Source organism: Madurella fahalii, assembly GCF_045866475.1.
Source record: "Madurella fahalii IFM 68171 DNA, scaffold_1, whole genome shotgun sequence".
Classification (NCBI taxonomy): domain Eukaryota; kingdom Fungi; phylum Ascomycota; class Sordariomycetes; order Sordariales; genus Madurella; species Madurella fahalii.
In genome coordinates, this window is record NW_027263971.1 from 5,966,508 (window position 1) to 5,984,041 (window position 17,534).

Here is a 17,534-nt window from a genome sequence, read left to right on the forward strand (position 1 = left end):
CAGCCATATAGATCAAACGATATGCTCGATAATTGTCTCAAAGAGTAAACTTGCCACTGCTGGTATTGCGTGCCACAACTCACAACGAACCATCAACATATGGATGCAAATGGTGGGTGCCGCTCAAGATACGAAACAGAATGGCAATACGAGTATTGCAAGTCAAGATTTACGTCCGGGGGCTATTTGTAGCTTATCCGAGTAACACACGATCCAGGTGAGGATAGACAATGGTATTTTATAGGCGCAAGGCTCCATGCGGCTCTGCTATTGCCAGTGCCCTATCTCCTTGTTGACAACACCCTTGTCCAAAGAAACGGTTTGTGTAACATGACCAAAGAATCAGCAAGCCTGCTCAGATGATGGAAACGGGATCGGCAAGAGCTAAAACATTTACTGGGGGCGTGGCGTGGCGCCCGGGCGCTTCGCTACCCCGGTTTGCAAGCGCCAGGTCGCGTGTGCGGCAAACAACCCATGATGACCGTCGGAGAAGATCGGCCCCAACAGCACGTACAATTGACATCTCATGTCGTGCTAAACGCTCCTTGGCCTACCAGTATCAATTGCCTACTCTTCTCTAGGGTCTTCTTCTGTCAAGGACGGTTCGGCAGTGATCGGACGGCCCGAGAGCCACACAGCATCGGGGAAATGGCTGTTGACGCTAAGGCCGGGGCGGTTGGACCAGCATGCAGGAGGCGTTCTCTCCTCTCCTTCCCCGCGGCGGCAAGCGCGGTTCATGCAAGAAGGGATTTGCCAATATTGCTCTCTGTTCTAGTGAAGAAGAGAGAAACCGGTCTGCATTCAGCTATCAGCACGTCCGGAAGTCATCATATGAGGGGACCAAACTTATGCGTGCGTCAAGAGAATTCTAATGCGTCGCAGCCTCCAGAAGAGCCGATCGATTCAGAGCAAAGCAAGGAGACATATGGCCATGCATAACACCACCTTGCAGCATACAGAAATGCGAACAGGTCGGGGAAAGCCTGGTGCGTGTGAGTGGGTAAGGGCGAGGGTGTGGGTGTTGGTGAGGGTATGGGTAAGGGTGTGGGTGTGGGTGTGGGTGTGGGTGTGGGTGTGGATGATGTGTGTGGTATGGGTGTGGGTGCGGGTGTGCGGAGTACCCAATTCTCTCTGACCTGCTTCGCTGCGCGCCACGGGGTCACAAATGTTACCCTCCTCCGAGCCGGGCCACCTCGTGCCGGCCTCTGGATCCCTAGTGACTCTTTTTTGAGCTTCCCTCTCTTTTTTGAGCTTCCCTCAAGGCCACCGGCTTTGATGAAGGCGGGTGCGTTCCTCACCCCAATATCAGTGCCGTGCTTCCTTGCAGTGATATCCATTGTCTGCACGCCCCGATCATGCCGTCCTGTACAATCAGTTTCATTTCTGGCACCTGTTCTATCCACCTCCCGTCCCGTCTCTTGACGGTCCCGCTGATGTCCCCTCAGTGCTGCTGCAGTCCTGAAATTATTTCTTTCTACCCGTGCACTGCTAGGCAAGACAGATGCAAGCGCGGCCGAGATGAAGGTAGCCGTGGAGCCACAACGATTGGGCCGCAAAAGCAGACTGTTCAGATTTCGCAGCCCTCAGTTAGTTCGTCTGCACATTGTTCCAGAAACGGAAGGCTGGACCCAAAGCGCTTGCGTGGCAGCTCCTCCATCAGCTCCTAATAGGGCGTGAAACCACCCCAGATCACATAGTGGGCGGTTACACCCAGATGCTCCTGGGCAAGCCAGCGGCACAACATACATCTCGGCCGTTGTGGATAAGTCGGGCCAGTACGCTTGTAATCGGCGGCCTGGAGTCCAAAATGGGTTCAGGATTACTGTCATTTAATAGCCTTTTCCCATCCTCCCTACGCCTACTGCCTCCCTTCCTTTCCTCTCGGGTTTCGACGAACTAGCGGTCATGCCCTATGCTCCCAAAACCCTGGCCCTCGTCTTCTCCGCCAATAACCAGACCAATCCATCCACCCACTCCCCAGCTTCCGTTGCCTTCGCGAACCAAACGGCCAACCCAGAATGGGTCGCATCCCTCCCGCCGAATCTATCCTTGTTGAGCAGCCGAGCATTCCAGGATCGAATCGTTTCAGAGTCGGACCTCGATCACGGCATGAAATATCTCCCCAGCGAAGCAACTCAGTCGGACCACAGGTTGGCAGACACATGGCACGCCTGTTCGGGAGCGGTGGCGCATGCCCTGGGTGCTAGACGGCGAGTCCAATCGCGTCCGTTCGCATGTAAATGAAGCTTCTGTCGACTTGGTTGCCTTGCGCGCTTTGGGTTCCGGAAACCCCCTTGACGGTAGGCTATGGCACTTTTCACCGCTCCTTTTCCGTCTCTGGAATATGCTGCTGTGGGCTACTTCCCCTCTCAAAAGCTCGAATCGACGGCGCGAAACCTCTTTCATCCTCCACCATCATCCTCCCATTCTTGACGAGCCATCTCCACCACCACTGCGACGAGCTAGCCCCTCCGGCCTGGAACGAAATTGACCGTTAATGAAACATGTCGGACAGGAGACATCGGTCTCGCTCCTACCGCACCTCACTGCCTGAGCGTCGGCTGCCCAATGCAACAAGCGGTACTAGATCTGATCACCCAACCAACGCATCGACCCGTCGAGCACCGTATGCCAGCGCGATTCAATCACAGACTTCGATGGGCATCGACCCAGATCGCTCTCCGTACTCTCCATACTCTCTGCCCTCTCCGTCGCACTCTTCCCATTATCCACTTGATCCTTATCCGCACCTAGGACCTGGCACTTGCCACCTTGGTCTGGGCCAACGCACCTACACATCTGCCGGACCCCATGATGGACACTATGGGGCAGCCGAATTAGACGCCAATGACGATGGTGGCTATGGTGCGGGCGAGGACCTGGCGGGTTCGATGCACGTCTCTCCCGGGTCCCCCCCGCCCCTTTCTTCGTAAGTATCATCACCACCTCAAACCAACGAAGGGCAGACACAGCTGACACTTGTCCCAAGGCCCAACCACTTGGTAATAGACACAGGGGTGGAAACCAACAAAACAGCCAAAACGACCGAAGGGGGAGAGGGAGATTGGAGAATGACACATAGAAAGAAGAAAAAGCGTCAGAGCAGGAAGCATAAACGTACCTCTCCCAGAGGACCCGACGAAGGAGGCATCACGATCGCTCAGGATGCTATGCCTTTTGGGTGGAATCCGGCGGCCCACCACCCCGGCCCTCATCACCTCGGCCTTCATCACCTCGTCGGTACCGTCAGTCGGCGGCTCGAATCCCTAGCACAGAATGCGCTGTCCAGCGGATGCTTTCAAAGTCCGGCCGAGTACCCCAGGTCCGTCCGTGATACGGATCTTTACGACCGACATGACCAAGGTGACCCAAACAATCTAGATGGCGGAGGCGACGGCAACGGCGACGACGATTGGGATATGTGCAACGACATTGATGGGTAACCAAGGTATGGGCGTTCGTCCATTGACTTGGTGCGGGAGAAGGAAGACCAAGCAACAAAATAAGTACTCGCGGTCCGGTTCTTTTAAGTTTTGACGCCCATTCCATTGCCACTCACTCATTTGACCTGGCCAACTGGTAGGTCCGGCCACTTGGCCACTTTATAAGCCTAAAGTTCTTGTCGTGTTCAAGGGGTTGACTTCTATTGGTTCTTACCTTGTGCTTATCAGAATCGCCACGCAAAATCGCCCGGGCTGTCTTGTTGTTCCTTTTGCTTACTGGATCTGCTGCGTTTTGTTTCGACGAAGGCCAATGCGCTGAGAAGTTATGTACCAAAGATTGTAAACCTTGTGACCTATTTGTCAAAATTGGATAGGTATTGTTGCTTGTTTGGTTTTCTTTCTTTTTTTTCTTTCTTTTTTTCTTTTTTTGAAAAGGGGGGGGGAGGGGTTGCGGTGAAGAGACGGAACCTGACTGTCTGCCGCAAAGGCCTTTAACTCGGAACTGCGCAGTGCATGTTAGGCGCACGTATTGTTGCAGTCTGGTCTGAGTTTCCAAAAACTTCCCTTGAATGATATGGGCTCTTTGGTCGACATCGCCATGGCTGTATAGCATTGATCGTGCCCCTGACACAGCGTTTCAGAGCAATGACTTTGTGCTATTCGGATGCGACACCTCAAACATACAGCATGCCGCGCTTGGACGAAGCAGGAAATGCCCGTCCGCTTCATGGGTCTTATATTTGCGGGCTCCTTCGGAATGCTATCAGGCTCTCTGTGTTCCACCTCACCATCGCTCAGTGTGCGAGGCCTATAAGTGGAAGTTGTTACATAACCCTTTCCAGGAACAGTAAATCATGGGCCTAAGCTGGTGCGGCGCCAAAGGCTAACCGCCGGATGCGCACGACACGCGGAAGATGCAACGGGCATGTGTGTATAGGGCTTTCGCCACGGGTGCCAAGGTATCCATCCCATCTCGGGATTCCGAGCTAGGGCAAGGGCGCCAGTGTCGGCACGACATGATTGCGGATACGCGTACAACTCACATGGCACCCAAGCTCGCAGTCCCGCAACCCGCCATAGCCGTAGCACGGCAAGTTTGTGCCCAATATGGGTTATCAATGCGGGAAGCCTCCCTGCCATCCCATCATCAAGAGTTCAGGGGCTCCGGAGGACAACCGCCGTAGCCACAGCAACGCCACTCGACATCTAATTCGTCTCCCCTCGTGCTCGGGATGACTAAGAAAATGAAACAATAGAGGCCGGTTCCACAACTGGCGGCTGCCGCGCCATTCTCGGATGGCTGTCTCGCCATTCTCGGGTGGCTGCCTTATCTCCAATTTGTGGGCCCCCGGAACGGTATGGTATGGGTTTGTTTCTGAGTTGTTCTAGTTAGGCTTTCTGCTTGCAAAATGAGACTCTGGTGCATAACGAGGCAATCAGGGTTCCAGGACGAACTATCGTAAGGCTTCCTCCGGGGCGAGCTTGATGCCTGACGCAGCGTAGGCCTTTCTTTCTTCTCTTCTTTTGTTCTTCCAGGCGCTATGGCTCTGCAATGGCAATTAGGAGGAGAGCCGGTCAATGCCGGTTCTTACGCATGATTACGACAAAGGGTTCCGACTTCGCATTTTGTTCCGTGGCGGCGGGAGGTCCCGGAAAAAATGTCTTTGGCCTGTGCGGACATGCCACACCTGGGAACGGATGAGGCCCCGGCCACGAACCCGGGGATGCGGGACGCCGTCTTGGCGCGGATCCCTTTAGTCACTCATCGGTTCTTACTGGCGTCGAGGAGATAGTTAACGTTACGCCACGCCGGCGGGGACCGCAGATGCAACCGAGATTATTAGGAAGTCTCACAGCAGAATAGACAGTGGAACAGAGTGGTGGGCTTCATGGGGGCGGATCACAGCATAACAGTTGGTAGGGTAGCCAATTTAGTTATTGCGGAATCTGGCCCGTTGCTGGCCTCACTGTTGTTCTTGAGGTAAGTTTTGGGATAGTTCGAATAACCCCGAGAGAAATTAGCAACTCTCCCAGCCCTGTCTTCTAATTCAGTGTACAGTCCTCTCCCATAACCCTTATCTCCCTTCTTCCGTGTCTACAAGATCGTTCTGGTTAATGCCAATATCCGCGCGATGCATCCTTTTTCCCTTACTATGCCGACGTTCCCAACTTCTGCCTTTCTCGTGCGACTTCGCCAGGTAAACGCGGCTCAAATCTTGACATACTTTCGGTCAACCCCCGCGGCACGCCTCCTACTGGGTGGGCCACCACGTCAGGTTGTTTGCAATCATGATGTTCGGTCGTCTTGGCACTCATCGCCGCTTTAACCTATACATCATGACTTGTACGAACTGGCATGTGATTGGTTTAACGACGCTAGTTTCTGCAGGAAGAATTGTATATTGCCTTGTAGCCTGATAGAAGGCGGTAATCTGAAGGCAACCACTTGGGCACCGCGTCATTGAAACCTACCGGCCGGCCTGGACTGCTCACAAGGCTCGGCAGGTTATGTGCAGTTCAATGCTGCGGGGAACCTGTAGGGCTGATTTGATGCCTAATAGGCGCGCTTGGCGAGTGATTTCACCCTCATTACCTTAGATGCCTATCAGTGAGGAATCTAAACGAACTTGCCATTGCTTGCCTTGGTAAATACTGTCGCGCGATGCGCGCTTTGTCGGTATCTTTTGGGTCTGATTTTCAGCACATCGTGTGTAATGCGGGGCGGACAAGTGCAATCTGGCGTGCCCCCCATTCGCTATGGTTTGTATGCCGACGATAATCAGGTTTTCACCAACGGATGGTGATGGCTCCAGGTGCCCGAGGCTGAATCCCATTGTGCAAATTTGGGCAACCATCATCTAGAATGAATAAGTCACAAAAATCACTCACTTTGCACCAAGGCAACAGTCGCGATGTAACGATGGCCAATGGCGTTTCCGTATTGAAGAAGGCATCCAGAACATACCGGATGTCGTGTCTGAGTGACGTGTTTGTGCCAAAACCTGCGTCCTTCGGCGCCTCGACGGTAATATGTGATGGTTAAAGGACTGATGTTCAGGTTATTATTGCCTTGCTCGGTGTGCAAGTGAATACAGATGGAGTGAACACAGGTACCTTGGCGTGGAACGCCAACTCATGCTGACTGCAAAATTAACTTTGATTGTAGGCATAGGCGACGGATTGTAAAGTACTCTTCTAGGCCTCACCACTACTCTTCAGATGGATAGAGCCTAAGCACAGCAATTTGGGTACCAACGGTCGGAGATATTCATGTGTGGTAGAGCAAACTTCACAGAATACAGACCAACGTGACCATCTCAACTTCTACCGAATCCTACCATCTATGTAATTAGAGATTGTTTGGTCACTTATTTATCCCCAAGGCACATCTTTCGAAGCTGGAACCGGCACGGCCACAGAGACCCCTACTAGTAGCCCGCCTCTTCTCTCATCATACAGCTCGAGGAGACATGTAGAATTCTGCCAATGACACGCTACCCAGCAAATGTCTACTGATTATGTGAAATAGTAATAAAATGACCTGTGAATAATCATGCCCTGGCCGACGTATTGATAGTGGGACGGCAAGAACTGTTCTTTGCATAATTGAAACCGGGTGCCGTTCAGAATAGTGACACCTAATTATTCACAGCCGCAACGGCGCGGATGTTCCTCGAAAGATTACGACTTCCTTGTCAGGATGGCGCTGGAGGACCATGATCACTTTTGCTTCCGATGAGCTCCTTATTCAGAGTGAATTAGATGAGGTAGCTTGTGATTGCCGGAGCTGCATTTGGTAGCGTGTAGCGTTCTCGATCGGAAAGACAGAGAGGAGACTGCGTTCGATAATACAACAACGGTCTACAATTGAGCAGAGAAACGATGAAAGGTAAGGTACTGACACCACTGTTCTGAACTTTTAGATGCGCCATGGCGACAACCCTAACAAGCGCCAGTGATCTCTTCAACCTCATTGTACCTCTGCGCTTTCCAGAATTGCTCTCAGAGGCACCACCATGTATGATAATCGAATGATAAATATGTATAATTATTCTTCCTCCGGCGATATGCCCTTCTATAGGTATGCTTGTGCTTGTGCTGTTTATCTGTACAGGAAACCGTACCCCGAAAGGCCCGGATGGAAACTTGCACCAGGTATTCCAGGCTCCTCAATCACGTCTGATGAATATATACATACGTATATTTATATACAATCTCTTTTTATTTTTTTTATATTATTTTTTTTTAAATATTTTAAATTTTTTATTTCTTTTAATTTTTTTCCCAGCGCAATTCCCTGCATTGACATGGCCCTACGACGCTCTATTTCATTCGACTACAGGGCACTCTGATTGCTCCGAGGCATTACTATACATTACTCATCCATGAAAAAAATAAGGGAGTAGATACGGTTCTTATAGGGAAGGATTTCTCGATAGCCGGTGGTAACTAGCCTCGAGCTCGAAATAAGGCTGTTAGAAGTAGCTACGGAAGCCTACCCGGTTCCGTTTAGTTGAAAGAGAGCGCCGTGCATAAACCGGAAACTAAGGTACTCAGTCTCCTATTTCAATACCAGATCACTACTCAGTAGTGCAACTCGCGAACGAAGACAGCTGGACAAAAAACCAGCTGCGGCGCTCAACAGCCTGACACAATGGCCCAGCAGGCAGTAGACGAACTAAGTGAGAATGGTTCAACGAGATCTGGCTCCTTTCAAAGACTGAGAGACCGCAGTGTCCCTCGATATGCGAATGAACCTACTCGAACCCGAAACCTCGGATGGCATGTGCGACGCGGCGTATACTTGTTTATATGACCGTGTTATGCCAGATGGAGCCCCCAACCCGGTGTGGCAAGGCAGGTACCCGCCTGTGCTGTTTCAAAGGACAGGTCAAGATCGGCGGTACCTCACTTTGCGCACAATGGTGCGAGGGCGTGCGGAATACAGACGAGTACAGCCGTTTTCGTGGTTGATCAGACTTTTCGTGACAAGATCCGAGTCCCGGTTTAGGTAGTTTGTAAGGTTCAAGGGCTCACGGGCCGCTGCGCTAACTCGTCGAAGCGTTGTTTGCTGGACGGCAGTATTTACGAGGCTGTGTTATTCCTGGCACAGGGTGTCATTGATCAGCAATCTCGATATTGCCATGTTCAGCAGGCTGAATTGGGGCGAGTGGAAACGCTGCGGAACAGACATGGGGATGGCGATTGCGCAATGGCACTGGATGGACATGGGAAATTATCGGTCTTTGAACTTCCCGGTGATTGATCTTTCGGGACACTTGCTTGGCATGCGCTTGGCAGCCAAGTGCTTGCTGCAGGTGACACATGTTTCATGTTTTAGCAGCCCCACCCAAGGGAACGGCGTGGATCGCCCACAGGCGCAACCGAGAGTGTCATCCAAGCGGCCGGGCATCGCCGATTCTATGTGGCCTTAGTTCCTGCATTCTCGAAACCACGCTCTAGTTGGCGGAAATACCCGTAGTTCAAAAAGTCCGCTGCAAAAGCTTTTGTTGGAGAAGTTTCCCTTTGAGAAAGTCGGTGTAGGTTGACAGATGCACATATGCAGGGCCAATTCTACACGTACTAGTAGTGTAATCGGCACTTACCATGCCGAGTCAAGGTGACACCGCGTACTTTGACAATGCACATCACTTTCCACAATCCGCGCTGATCTCCGGATCCTTCGGCTACGGGTTGGCAATGGAGAAGGGAAGGTATTTATCCAAAGTCCCGATGCTTCGGCATCCATCTCCAACAAAGCTGTCCTTTCGAAGCGTTATATGGCTTTCACAGTCATAGCCGCAGAGCAGGCCCGTTAGAAGGACCATGTGTGTTCTTGCACCGGGTCTAACGTCATCGTAAGACGGACCCTAAGACAGACCCACCGCAACTGTGCGCCAAACAGCGGAACAACCAACGCATGCATCTTTCTTTGACCAGCTACCATCTTCCGCCCCAACTGTGTAGTTGTCTACACACTATAAGGCTTTCCGGGAGAACCAGGGCCGCAATGCTTGTCAGCCGGCGGGGGTCGTTGGGACTCTAATAAGCCCGTGCTGACTGGCCAAACCTGTCCTGTCGCTGTACACTCTCGGACCCCGAGTTGAGCTTCTTGAAACAGACTAGGATCCGGATTTAGCAGGGAGCGACGGAATCACTTGAGAGCATCCCTGGTTACAGACACTCTTGGCATCGACTTTCGTCCTTGGACCTACCCAAAACCCGTGGCCGAAGCCATCTTTGGCTGAGAACAAGCTTGCGAGGTATGATCAACAGCCCCACGCATTTTAGCATTCCCCCGCCCATCCAAATCTTATCTTTTGTGAGAATCGCATGCGATTAGCGAACCCCCAAATCCAACCCCTGTCGGTTCCGGAAAAGTTAAGGGGCTTGTCCCACGCCTCCAGAGCTTTTTGACCCAGAGACTCTCCAATCGCTTGGTATCTCGCTCCTTTGGCACCCCCCGTGAAGCGCACCTTTCTTTTTCGTTTCTTTGGTATTGATCTTGGGCATTTACGCATTTTCTAGTCCTCAATGATTTGAGCATCCTTCCCTGGGTACGTCACTGCCTCAATGCATGAATAACTCGAGCTCAGCCCCAGGATCCCAATCCCGCCGGTTTGCAGGCTGCCGCGCGTACACCAAAGCAGCTAAATATTACCGATGCGGCAGCTGACATCTTTCCTCTCTGCGTCAGACGAGCAAATCTGTACAATGCTCACGTTCCGCCGCGCCCTTGTGGCTGCGGCATTCTTCATTACCGTCCTCTTTCTCACGACACGGTCTAGTTCGCCGGCTGCCTCGTTATCAGCGGTCGAGTTCCCAAAAGCACAAACCGCCTCCGAGCCGGAGCAACACTCACAGACGGCGACCTCGTCGGACCCCGACCTCTCCGGCGAAAATGCGATACGTGCCGGGGGGAACCGCGACAAGCTCTCGCCACAAGGGCAGAAGACGATGCAGGATACGTCGAAGATGACGCTCTACGAAAAGCTTGCATATCAGTTCCCCTACGACGTCGAGATCAAATTCCCCGCGTACATTTGGCAGACGTGGAAGTGGACGCCCGCGCAAGGCGAGTTTAACTTTCGCGAGCAGGAGGCGACTTGGACGGAACAACACCCGGGGTTTATACACGAGGTCATCACGGACCAGGTTGCCGTGCACCTGTTGCGGCTGCTGTACGCATCGGTCCCCGAAGTATTGGAAGCGTACGAAGCGCTCCCCCTCCCGGTTCTCAAAGCCGACTTCTTCCGGTACCTGATCCTTTTGGCAAGAGGAGGCATTTACTCGGACATCGACACGTACGCGATTCGCAGTGCCTTGGAATGGATCCCAGAGTCGGTCCCGCGGAACGCGGTTGGACTGGTGATTGGAATTGAGGCGGACCCGGACAGGCCGGACTGGAAGGACTGGTACAGCCGGAGAATACAGTTTTGCCAATGGACGATTCAGAGCAAGCCGGGGCACCCTATCCTGCGGGAAGTGGTGACGCGCATCACGGACCAGACGTTGAAGCTCAAGCGGGCCGGATCGCTCAATGACATCAACGACAGGAAAGTCATCGAGTTTACAGGGCCCGCGCTGTGGACGGACATCATTTTCGAGTACTTCAACGATGAGCGGTACTTCGACATGACGCACTCCGCGGGGCCAGTCGACTACCGAAACTTTACGGGCATGGAGACGTCGAAGCGAGTGGGAGATGTGATTGTTCTCCCAATCACGAGCTTCTCGCCGGGCGTCCAGCAGATGGGCGCCAAGGACTATGACGATCCGATGGCCTTTGTGAAGCACGATTTTGAGGGTAAGTCATTTGGTAGCCCCCAGCGTCGCGTTCCCCAAGTCCAGAAGCTAACCCGTGATTTCTCTACCACAGGAACGTGGAAACCCGAAAGCGAGCGGCATATCGGCGAACAATGAAAGGGGCCGGCTCCAGCATTCTCCGTTTGCGTCACGCTCTCACGACGATTCATTCATTTTCCTTCCTCTTGGCACAACATATTCTGTTCTAATCTACCTTTACTGCATGGCTCGGCGTTTTTTATGAGGTTGCATGCTGCATACCACAGATGGCTTTTTCCGGTGCAGCAACGGGTCACTGGGCCACGGATAGAAGTATACAGAAAACTCGCGGATGGAAAGATCAAGGACCTGCGTTTACCTACCCGTGTCAAGACACGGTTGTACATGTACATACAGAGTGGGGAGTTAGCGTCATGTCATGAGATCTGATGATACGGTGTCGACCCAGTATTGGCCTGTCGGAAATACCCACTTGGCGGTTGGTGGTCCAAATTAAGGTAGGCTGGTCGGCCGTTGACGAGGCCTGATGTTCCGTCGGAACATGCTATCGCAGTGGCCACTATGAAACGGCTGACGATGTAGTGTTTCGATCAGCTCACTAGGGCGAGCCAATAAGTCGGTAACGACTCACTCCGTTCTACGTCCAACCACTAAGATATACATAGTCTAGGATGCAACCGTAGGCGAAGAACAGCCGAGCGAGATTGGAGCCGAGTCGAGCTCTAAACAAGCCGGCTGATAGTGGTTCAAGGGCGGCTCCTTTTTCGGGTTCCGCTTCCCTTGTCTTGTTTGAGTCGCTACCCCTTCTTTGGGGGAGGTGGATGGAGGAAACGGTGGAGAGAGTGGGTTGTCTTAACCCCGCACAGCTCGTGCAAATGGCATCGGCCGATGGACAGGAGACGAACGCATATGGGTTTTCAGTTGCATGGAGAAGGATAGATGAAAGGGACGGTCGGCGGAGGGGGGTCAAGAATGCGATTGATACGATCAAGGAAAAGTATAATTGCGGGAGTGGCTGGAATTCTGCATCGTTCTCGAACAAGGACAGCGCACTTCAGGAGCTGTGACAGGCGGCAACCATCGGTCCTCGCTGTTACATACCCACAGCACTGTACCGTACTGTACGCTAATTACATAGGGGACGCTGGGGTATCTGTGGGGAAACCGCTGACACCCCGCATTTCTCGAGGGCCCTCCTCCAACTGCCAAGACGCGCTGGGGGCTGGACCTTCCGTGTTTAGGCACGGGGCTTTGCCTCGGTCATCGACTGCCAGACAACGCTAGAGGTTGAGCGAGGCCGATCACTGGACCCGACTCCGCGACAGGTCGCGATGTCTTCTCCCTGTTCCTGTTCCTGTTCTTGTTCCTGTCCCTCTTTGTTTTCCAATCCTTTACCTGCCTTGTTTCTCGCCTCGGTAGGAGTTCCTTGTCATGCTGCCGTGTTTGTGACGAATCTGAACGTTGCTCGAGATTCGGTGGGACTCTTGGGTGGTTAAACAGACTGAGCACAAGGGGGGAACACAATGCGCATTCACTCTCGGCCGGCCACAGGAGTTCTGTGCTCCTCGACCCTGGGCAATGGATTCCTGCGCAGGCGCACCCGAGCCCTCCCGCTCTGCGCGCAAGCCGGGCAGAGTGCTGGGAGAGCTTGCGGCGGGGCGGTGAGGACGATCGGGGGGTTGACGATGAGCGTCAGCCAGGGACCGACAGAGGTATGAGGACCATCCGGGCCACAATTGGAGAGCTATACTAACACTCCGGAAGCCGCCATTGCTCCCGCACATTATCCCCGAACACTTTTCCTCTGTCGTCTCGCAATTCGGTGACCGCCCAGCCGTCATCTCCCGCTCGCCGACAACAAGCCGAGATGCGCTGCCAAACATTGCCCCCGGCGGCGTCCCAGCTGTTTCGGAGACAACACTCACCTACGACGGTCTGGATCTCGCATCTAACGCGATTGCCCACTCCCTCCGCTCCCTGGGCGTCAAGAAGGGGGATCGCGTAGCCGTGAGCCTAGGGAACTGCGCCGAGTTTGCCGCTCTTACGTACGCTATCTTCAAGCTGGGCGCTATCCTCGTCCCGTTAAATCCGGGTTTCAACGTCAAGCAGGTCACGGCGGCACTGAACCACCTAGGGGTTGAGCTGCTGATCATCGGCGCCGTTACCGATCTCTCCTACAAACCCTGCCGCGGGCGAAGCAACCTACCGCTTCTACAAACCGTCATTCCGGATCTCGAATCGGGACGCATTGAATCACCCGAGATCCCCACTCTCAAGACAGCCGTCGTAGTCGACAATTCGGCTTCGCACCCGCTATCCAACTTTCCCCCTCTCGCCTCGTTGCGCTCACTCACACCATTCACCTCGCTCATCCCGGACCTCAGCACGATCCGCACCTCCTCGAGCTACGCTACCCGCCCGATCACCCCGGACGCACCCCTTTCCGCGTCGGAAACAATCAACATCCAGTTCACGTCGGGCACGACGTCGCATCCCAAAGCCGCCATGCTCTCGCACACCAACATCCTCAACAACGGCTCCTTCATCGCCCACCGCATGGGCCTCAACCCCTCGGACCTGATCGTATGCCCGCCGCCGCTCTTCCACTGCTTCGGCTCCGTCCTCGGCTACATGGCGACGGCGACGACGGGCGCGGCCATCCTGTTCCCCTCGCCCGCCTTCGACCCGCTCGCCACGCTCAAGATGGCCGCCGAGCACCGGGCCACGGGCCTCTACGGCGTCGCGACCATGTTTGTCGCCATGCTGGAGTTGCTGCGCCCACACATCCTCCCCGAGGAGCACATCCGGGCGCTCCCGACCCACCTGCGCAAGGGCATCGGCGCGGGGAGCTCGGTCCCCGAGTCGCTCATGCGCAAGCTGTACGACACGCTGGGCCTGCGGGACCTGGTCATCTGCTATGGCATGACGGAGACGAGCCCCGTCAGCTGCATGACGACGCCGGGCGACCCGTTTGTGAAGCGCACGGCGTCGGTGGGGAGGGCGATGCCGCATACGAAGGTCAAGGTGGTGGACCCGGCGGATCGGTCTAGGGTGTTGCCGATCGGGGAGCGCGGGGAGCTGGCGGCCGCGGGGTACCTGGTCATGAAGGGGTACTGGGGGGATGAGGAGCGGACGGAGGAGGTGAGGACGGTGGAGATGGACGAGGGAGGGAGGGAGGTGGTCTGGATGTATAGCGGCGACGAGGCGAGCATGGACGAGCAGGGGTACGTGGAGATCACGGGGAGGATCAAGGACTTGATTATCCGCGGCGGGGAGAACATCCACCCGCTGGAGATCGAGAACTGTCTGTTCCAGCACCCGCTCGTGGCGGAGGCGAGCGTGGTCGGGGTGCCGGACGAGAGGTACGGGGAGAGCGTCGGCGCGTTTGTTATTGTGCGCGACGCGGTCAAGACGGAAGGGGAGGAGGTTGTGGGCGAGAAGAACGGGGAGGTGCTCACGAGGGAGATGGTGCGGGAGTGGGTGAGGACTCACCTGTCAAGCCACCTTGTGCCCAAGCATGTTTGGTTCGTGCGCGAATATCCCAAGACGGCGAGCGGCAAGATCCAGAAGTTCAAGCTGAGGGATATGGCGAAGGAGTTGCTGGCGGCTGGGAGGTGAGACGCTCGAGCACGAGTTGTTAAATTTAGTGCGAGACATTCAGGGGTTGGTTATTCTGCAGCGCGGCGTCGCAGGCGTGAAATGAATGTGCTCAGAAATGTGAAGCATAGAGGCGTCATAAACAGGCGGATCGGAATGCATCGACGAGGCGGCAGGTATAAGCCTGGAATTGATCTGAGCTGTTGTCGCGAAAGGCCCGATTGGCCGGATGAAGCATTCCTCGGACTGACCGTTTTGTTTACTAGCTTCCCAACATAGTTTCTCGTCACACCAATCACATCCCAGCTACTACAGAAACGATAGATATGAACCGGCAACTGTAGTTCGGGCTGACAGAACTGCAGGGAGACGCAGCTGCACAAAGCCCCGCTTGCAGCAAAACCCGTTATATATCCAAACCACCGATGGATGTGACTTTTGCTACTACATAGACATCGAAGATTAACGACGTCATGTTCAAAACCCTATAGGTGCCAGTTCCATGGTAATACCGGAGGTGTTCAGCGAGGAACGTGGTCTCAGCTGGTTTTCCTACCCCAGCTTCGAGGCGGGCCCGGTCGAGAACGAGCAACCAAGACATGCAAATCACAAGACGACTCGTTCCATGTCTTCTTTGCATTCTTGAGCCACCTTGGTTTCTACCGCAACCCCACAGGAACTTGCTTCCATCTAGCACGAGAGATTGTGTTGTGATGGATGTGCAGTATGTTGTGAGCGGGAAAAAGGGGGGGGGAGGGAAAAGTATATATTCCCGCCGAACTCAACCCCCCAGATCCATCCCTTCTCATCTCTCTCATCATCATCCTTCACAAGCCAGTCTCTCACCTGCTCAAGAAAACAACCCCAAGCAAAGCACAAGCCTCTCTCATTGAGAAAATCCTCCCCCCCCGAAAAGACAACAAAATGAAGTTCCACGCCGTGCTCGTTGCCCTGGCCGCCAGCCTCGCCATGGCCGCCCCCAGCCCCGTCGAGGTCGCCAACACAGCCGAAGCCGCCGATGTCGCCGGAGCCGCCAACACGGCTGAGACCGCCGACATGGCTGGGGCCGGCGTCGCCGCCGCCGCCGGTGGTAATTTCGAGACCCAGCACGACTGGTTCCCGCCCAGCCAGGAGTGCCGGCCCGGCTCCTACTCGTGCACGTGGAACAACCGTGGCTGGAGGGTCTGCGACTGGTCCGGCCACTGGGTGGTGAGTTTTGACACAAATCATCTTTCATTTTTTTGTCGGGAGAGGCCTGGGGGGGGGGGGGGGGGGGGGGGCCGTGGAAAGATTGCAGCACCGCTAACAACGATGAAAACACGATTTTAGTTTGGCGGCTGGTGTGGCTGGACCCAAACTTGCAGCTACAACTGGCAGAACCAGAGCCCGTACTGCGTCCCCAGGCGCATCTGGTAAAGCGAAGGGCTTCACTCATTGGGTGGAGAGGGCACGGGAAGGGGTTGGGCGGGCAAACCAGGGTTTCGAAGGACGGGGAACGTTAAGGGGCGATCTCTTGGTTCTTGTTCTGTCTTAGCTAGGCTAGGGTTTCTTAGCACGGTCCTTCTCAACCCTCCTTTGCTCATCAAAGAAACTGGAAAGGTAGCGGACGATGGGATGTAGTAGCAGTAGCAGTAGCAGTAGCAGTAGCAACAGTAGTAGTAGCATGGGATTAATGGGGATTATAATTGGGTGTGAGAATCGTTTCTGCTACGACGATGCGACCGAAGCGACTAACGTTATCGACTCGGCTCAGGGTTTCTGTTTATTTACCCCTTGGAGCCTTGTCTTGGCAACCCTTCCTACTCATGCCCCCTATACATGCCCCGTTATGCCTCGGGCCAGTTCTTGTTAAACGCAATGCACGACCCGTTCGCGCTCGGTGCGATGTCCTTGTCGCTAAGGAAGAGGCAGTACTTGGCGACGCTCTCGATGGGCACGTTCTTCTCGGGCGTAAATTGCGACTGCGATGCCTGGATCTTCTGGAACATTTCCATGTGCATGCCCTGCGCAAAGGCGTCCGTGATGTTTGTGTTGCCCATGCCGCCCAGCAGCAGGGCAACGCAGTAGATTCCCTTGTCCCCGTAGAACCCGGCCGTGCTCTTGGTTAGAGCCATGACGCCAGCCTTGGAAACGGTGTAGGCGGTGCCGCTCTTGAAGCCGTAGATGCTGGCGTTGGAGCCGATGTTGATAATAACGCCACCGGCGGGCTCCTGCTTCTCGAATTGGGCAATGGTGGCCTTGGTGGTGATGAAGGGACCGTTCAGATTGATGTTGAGGACGCGGTCCCACATCTCCTTGGAGCAGGCCCCGACGGGGGAGAAGTCGTCCATGATAGCGGCATTGTTGACAAGGATGTCAAGGCGGCCAAATTTTGCGACGGCAAGGTCGACAAGCTTCTGCACGGCGGCCTCGTCCGTGACATCCGTTTGCTGGGTAAGAAACTTGCCAGCGTGAGATTTGGCCCATTCATCATCGACCGCGGCGATACGCTGGAGGTTGACATCACAGATGACAACATTGGCACCTGCTGCCAGGAAGGCGTCTGCGATGGCCTTGCCGAGACCGCCGGCGGCACCTGTGATTATAGCCGTCTTGCCCTGAGCAGAAGCCATTATGGAGGATATCAACGAAGACGTTAGACCACCAATTAGAACTCGGATTCGTTCTTGAACGGAAAATGAAGTTTGT

At 54.4% G+C, this 17,534-nt stretch overlaps 4 protein-coding genes across 4 annotated transcripts; 3 read left to right on the forward strand and 1 right to left on the reverse strand.

Moving 5' to 3' along the window:
- Positions 1-10,157: 10,157 nt before the first annotated feature.
- och1_1 (alpha-1,6-mannosyltransferase Och1) lies at positions 10,158-11,366 on the forward strand (the record flags this gene model as incomplete). Its single annotated transcript, XM_071057241.1, has 2 exons — positions 10,158-11,250; positions 11,323-11,366. The coding sequence occupies 2 exons, from the start codon at positions 10,158-10,160 to the stop codon at positions 11,364-11,366; spliced, it is 1,137 nt and encodes a 378-aa protein (XP_070913342.1).
- Positions 11,367-12,772: 1,406 nt separating this feature from the next.
- On the forward strand, positions 12,773-14,867 carry MFIFM68171_01820 (Acyl-CoA ligase SID4; the record flags this gene model as incomplete). The annotated part of the gene is made up of 2 exons (XM_071057242.1): positions 12,773-12,961; positions 13,014-14,867. The coding sequence occupies 2 exons, from the start codon at positions 12,773-12,775 to the stop codon at positions 14,865-14,867; spliced, it is 2,043 nt and encodes a 680-aa protein (XP_070913343.1).
- A 903-nt stretch (positions 14,868-15,770) lies between these two features.
- On the forward strand, positions 15,771-16,262 carry MFIFM68171_01821 (uncharacterized protein; the record flags this gene model as incomplete). Its single annotated transcript, XM_071057243.1, has 2 exons — positions 15,771-16,055; positions 16,176-16,262. 2 exons carry the CDS (start codon positions 15,771-15,773, stop codon positions 16,260-16,262), a joined length of 372 nt encoding a protein of 123 aa, XP_070913344.1.
- A 410-nt stretch (positions 16,263-16,672) lies between these two features.
- Positions 16,673-17,458, reverse strand: MFIFM68171_01822 (Short chain dehydrogenase; the record flags this gene model as incomplete). Its single annotated transcript, XM_071057244.1, has 1 exon — positions 16,673-17,458. The coding sequence occupies one exon, from the start codon at positions 17,456-17,458 to the stop codon at positions 16,673-16,675; it is 786 nt and encodes a 261-aa protein (XP_070913345.1).
- Between the last annotated feature and the right edge of the window lie 76 nt (positions 17,459-17,534).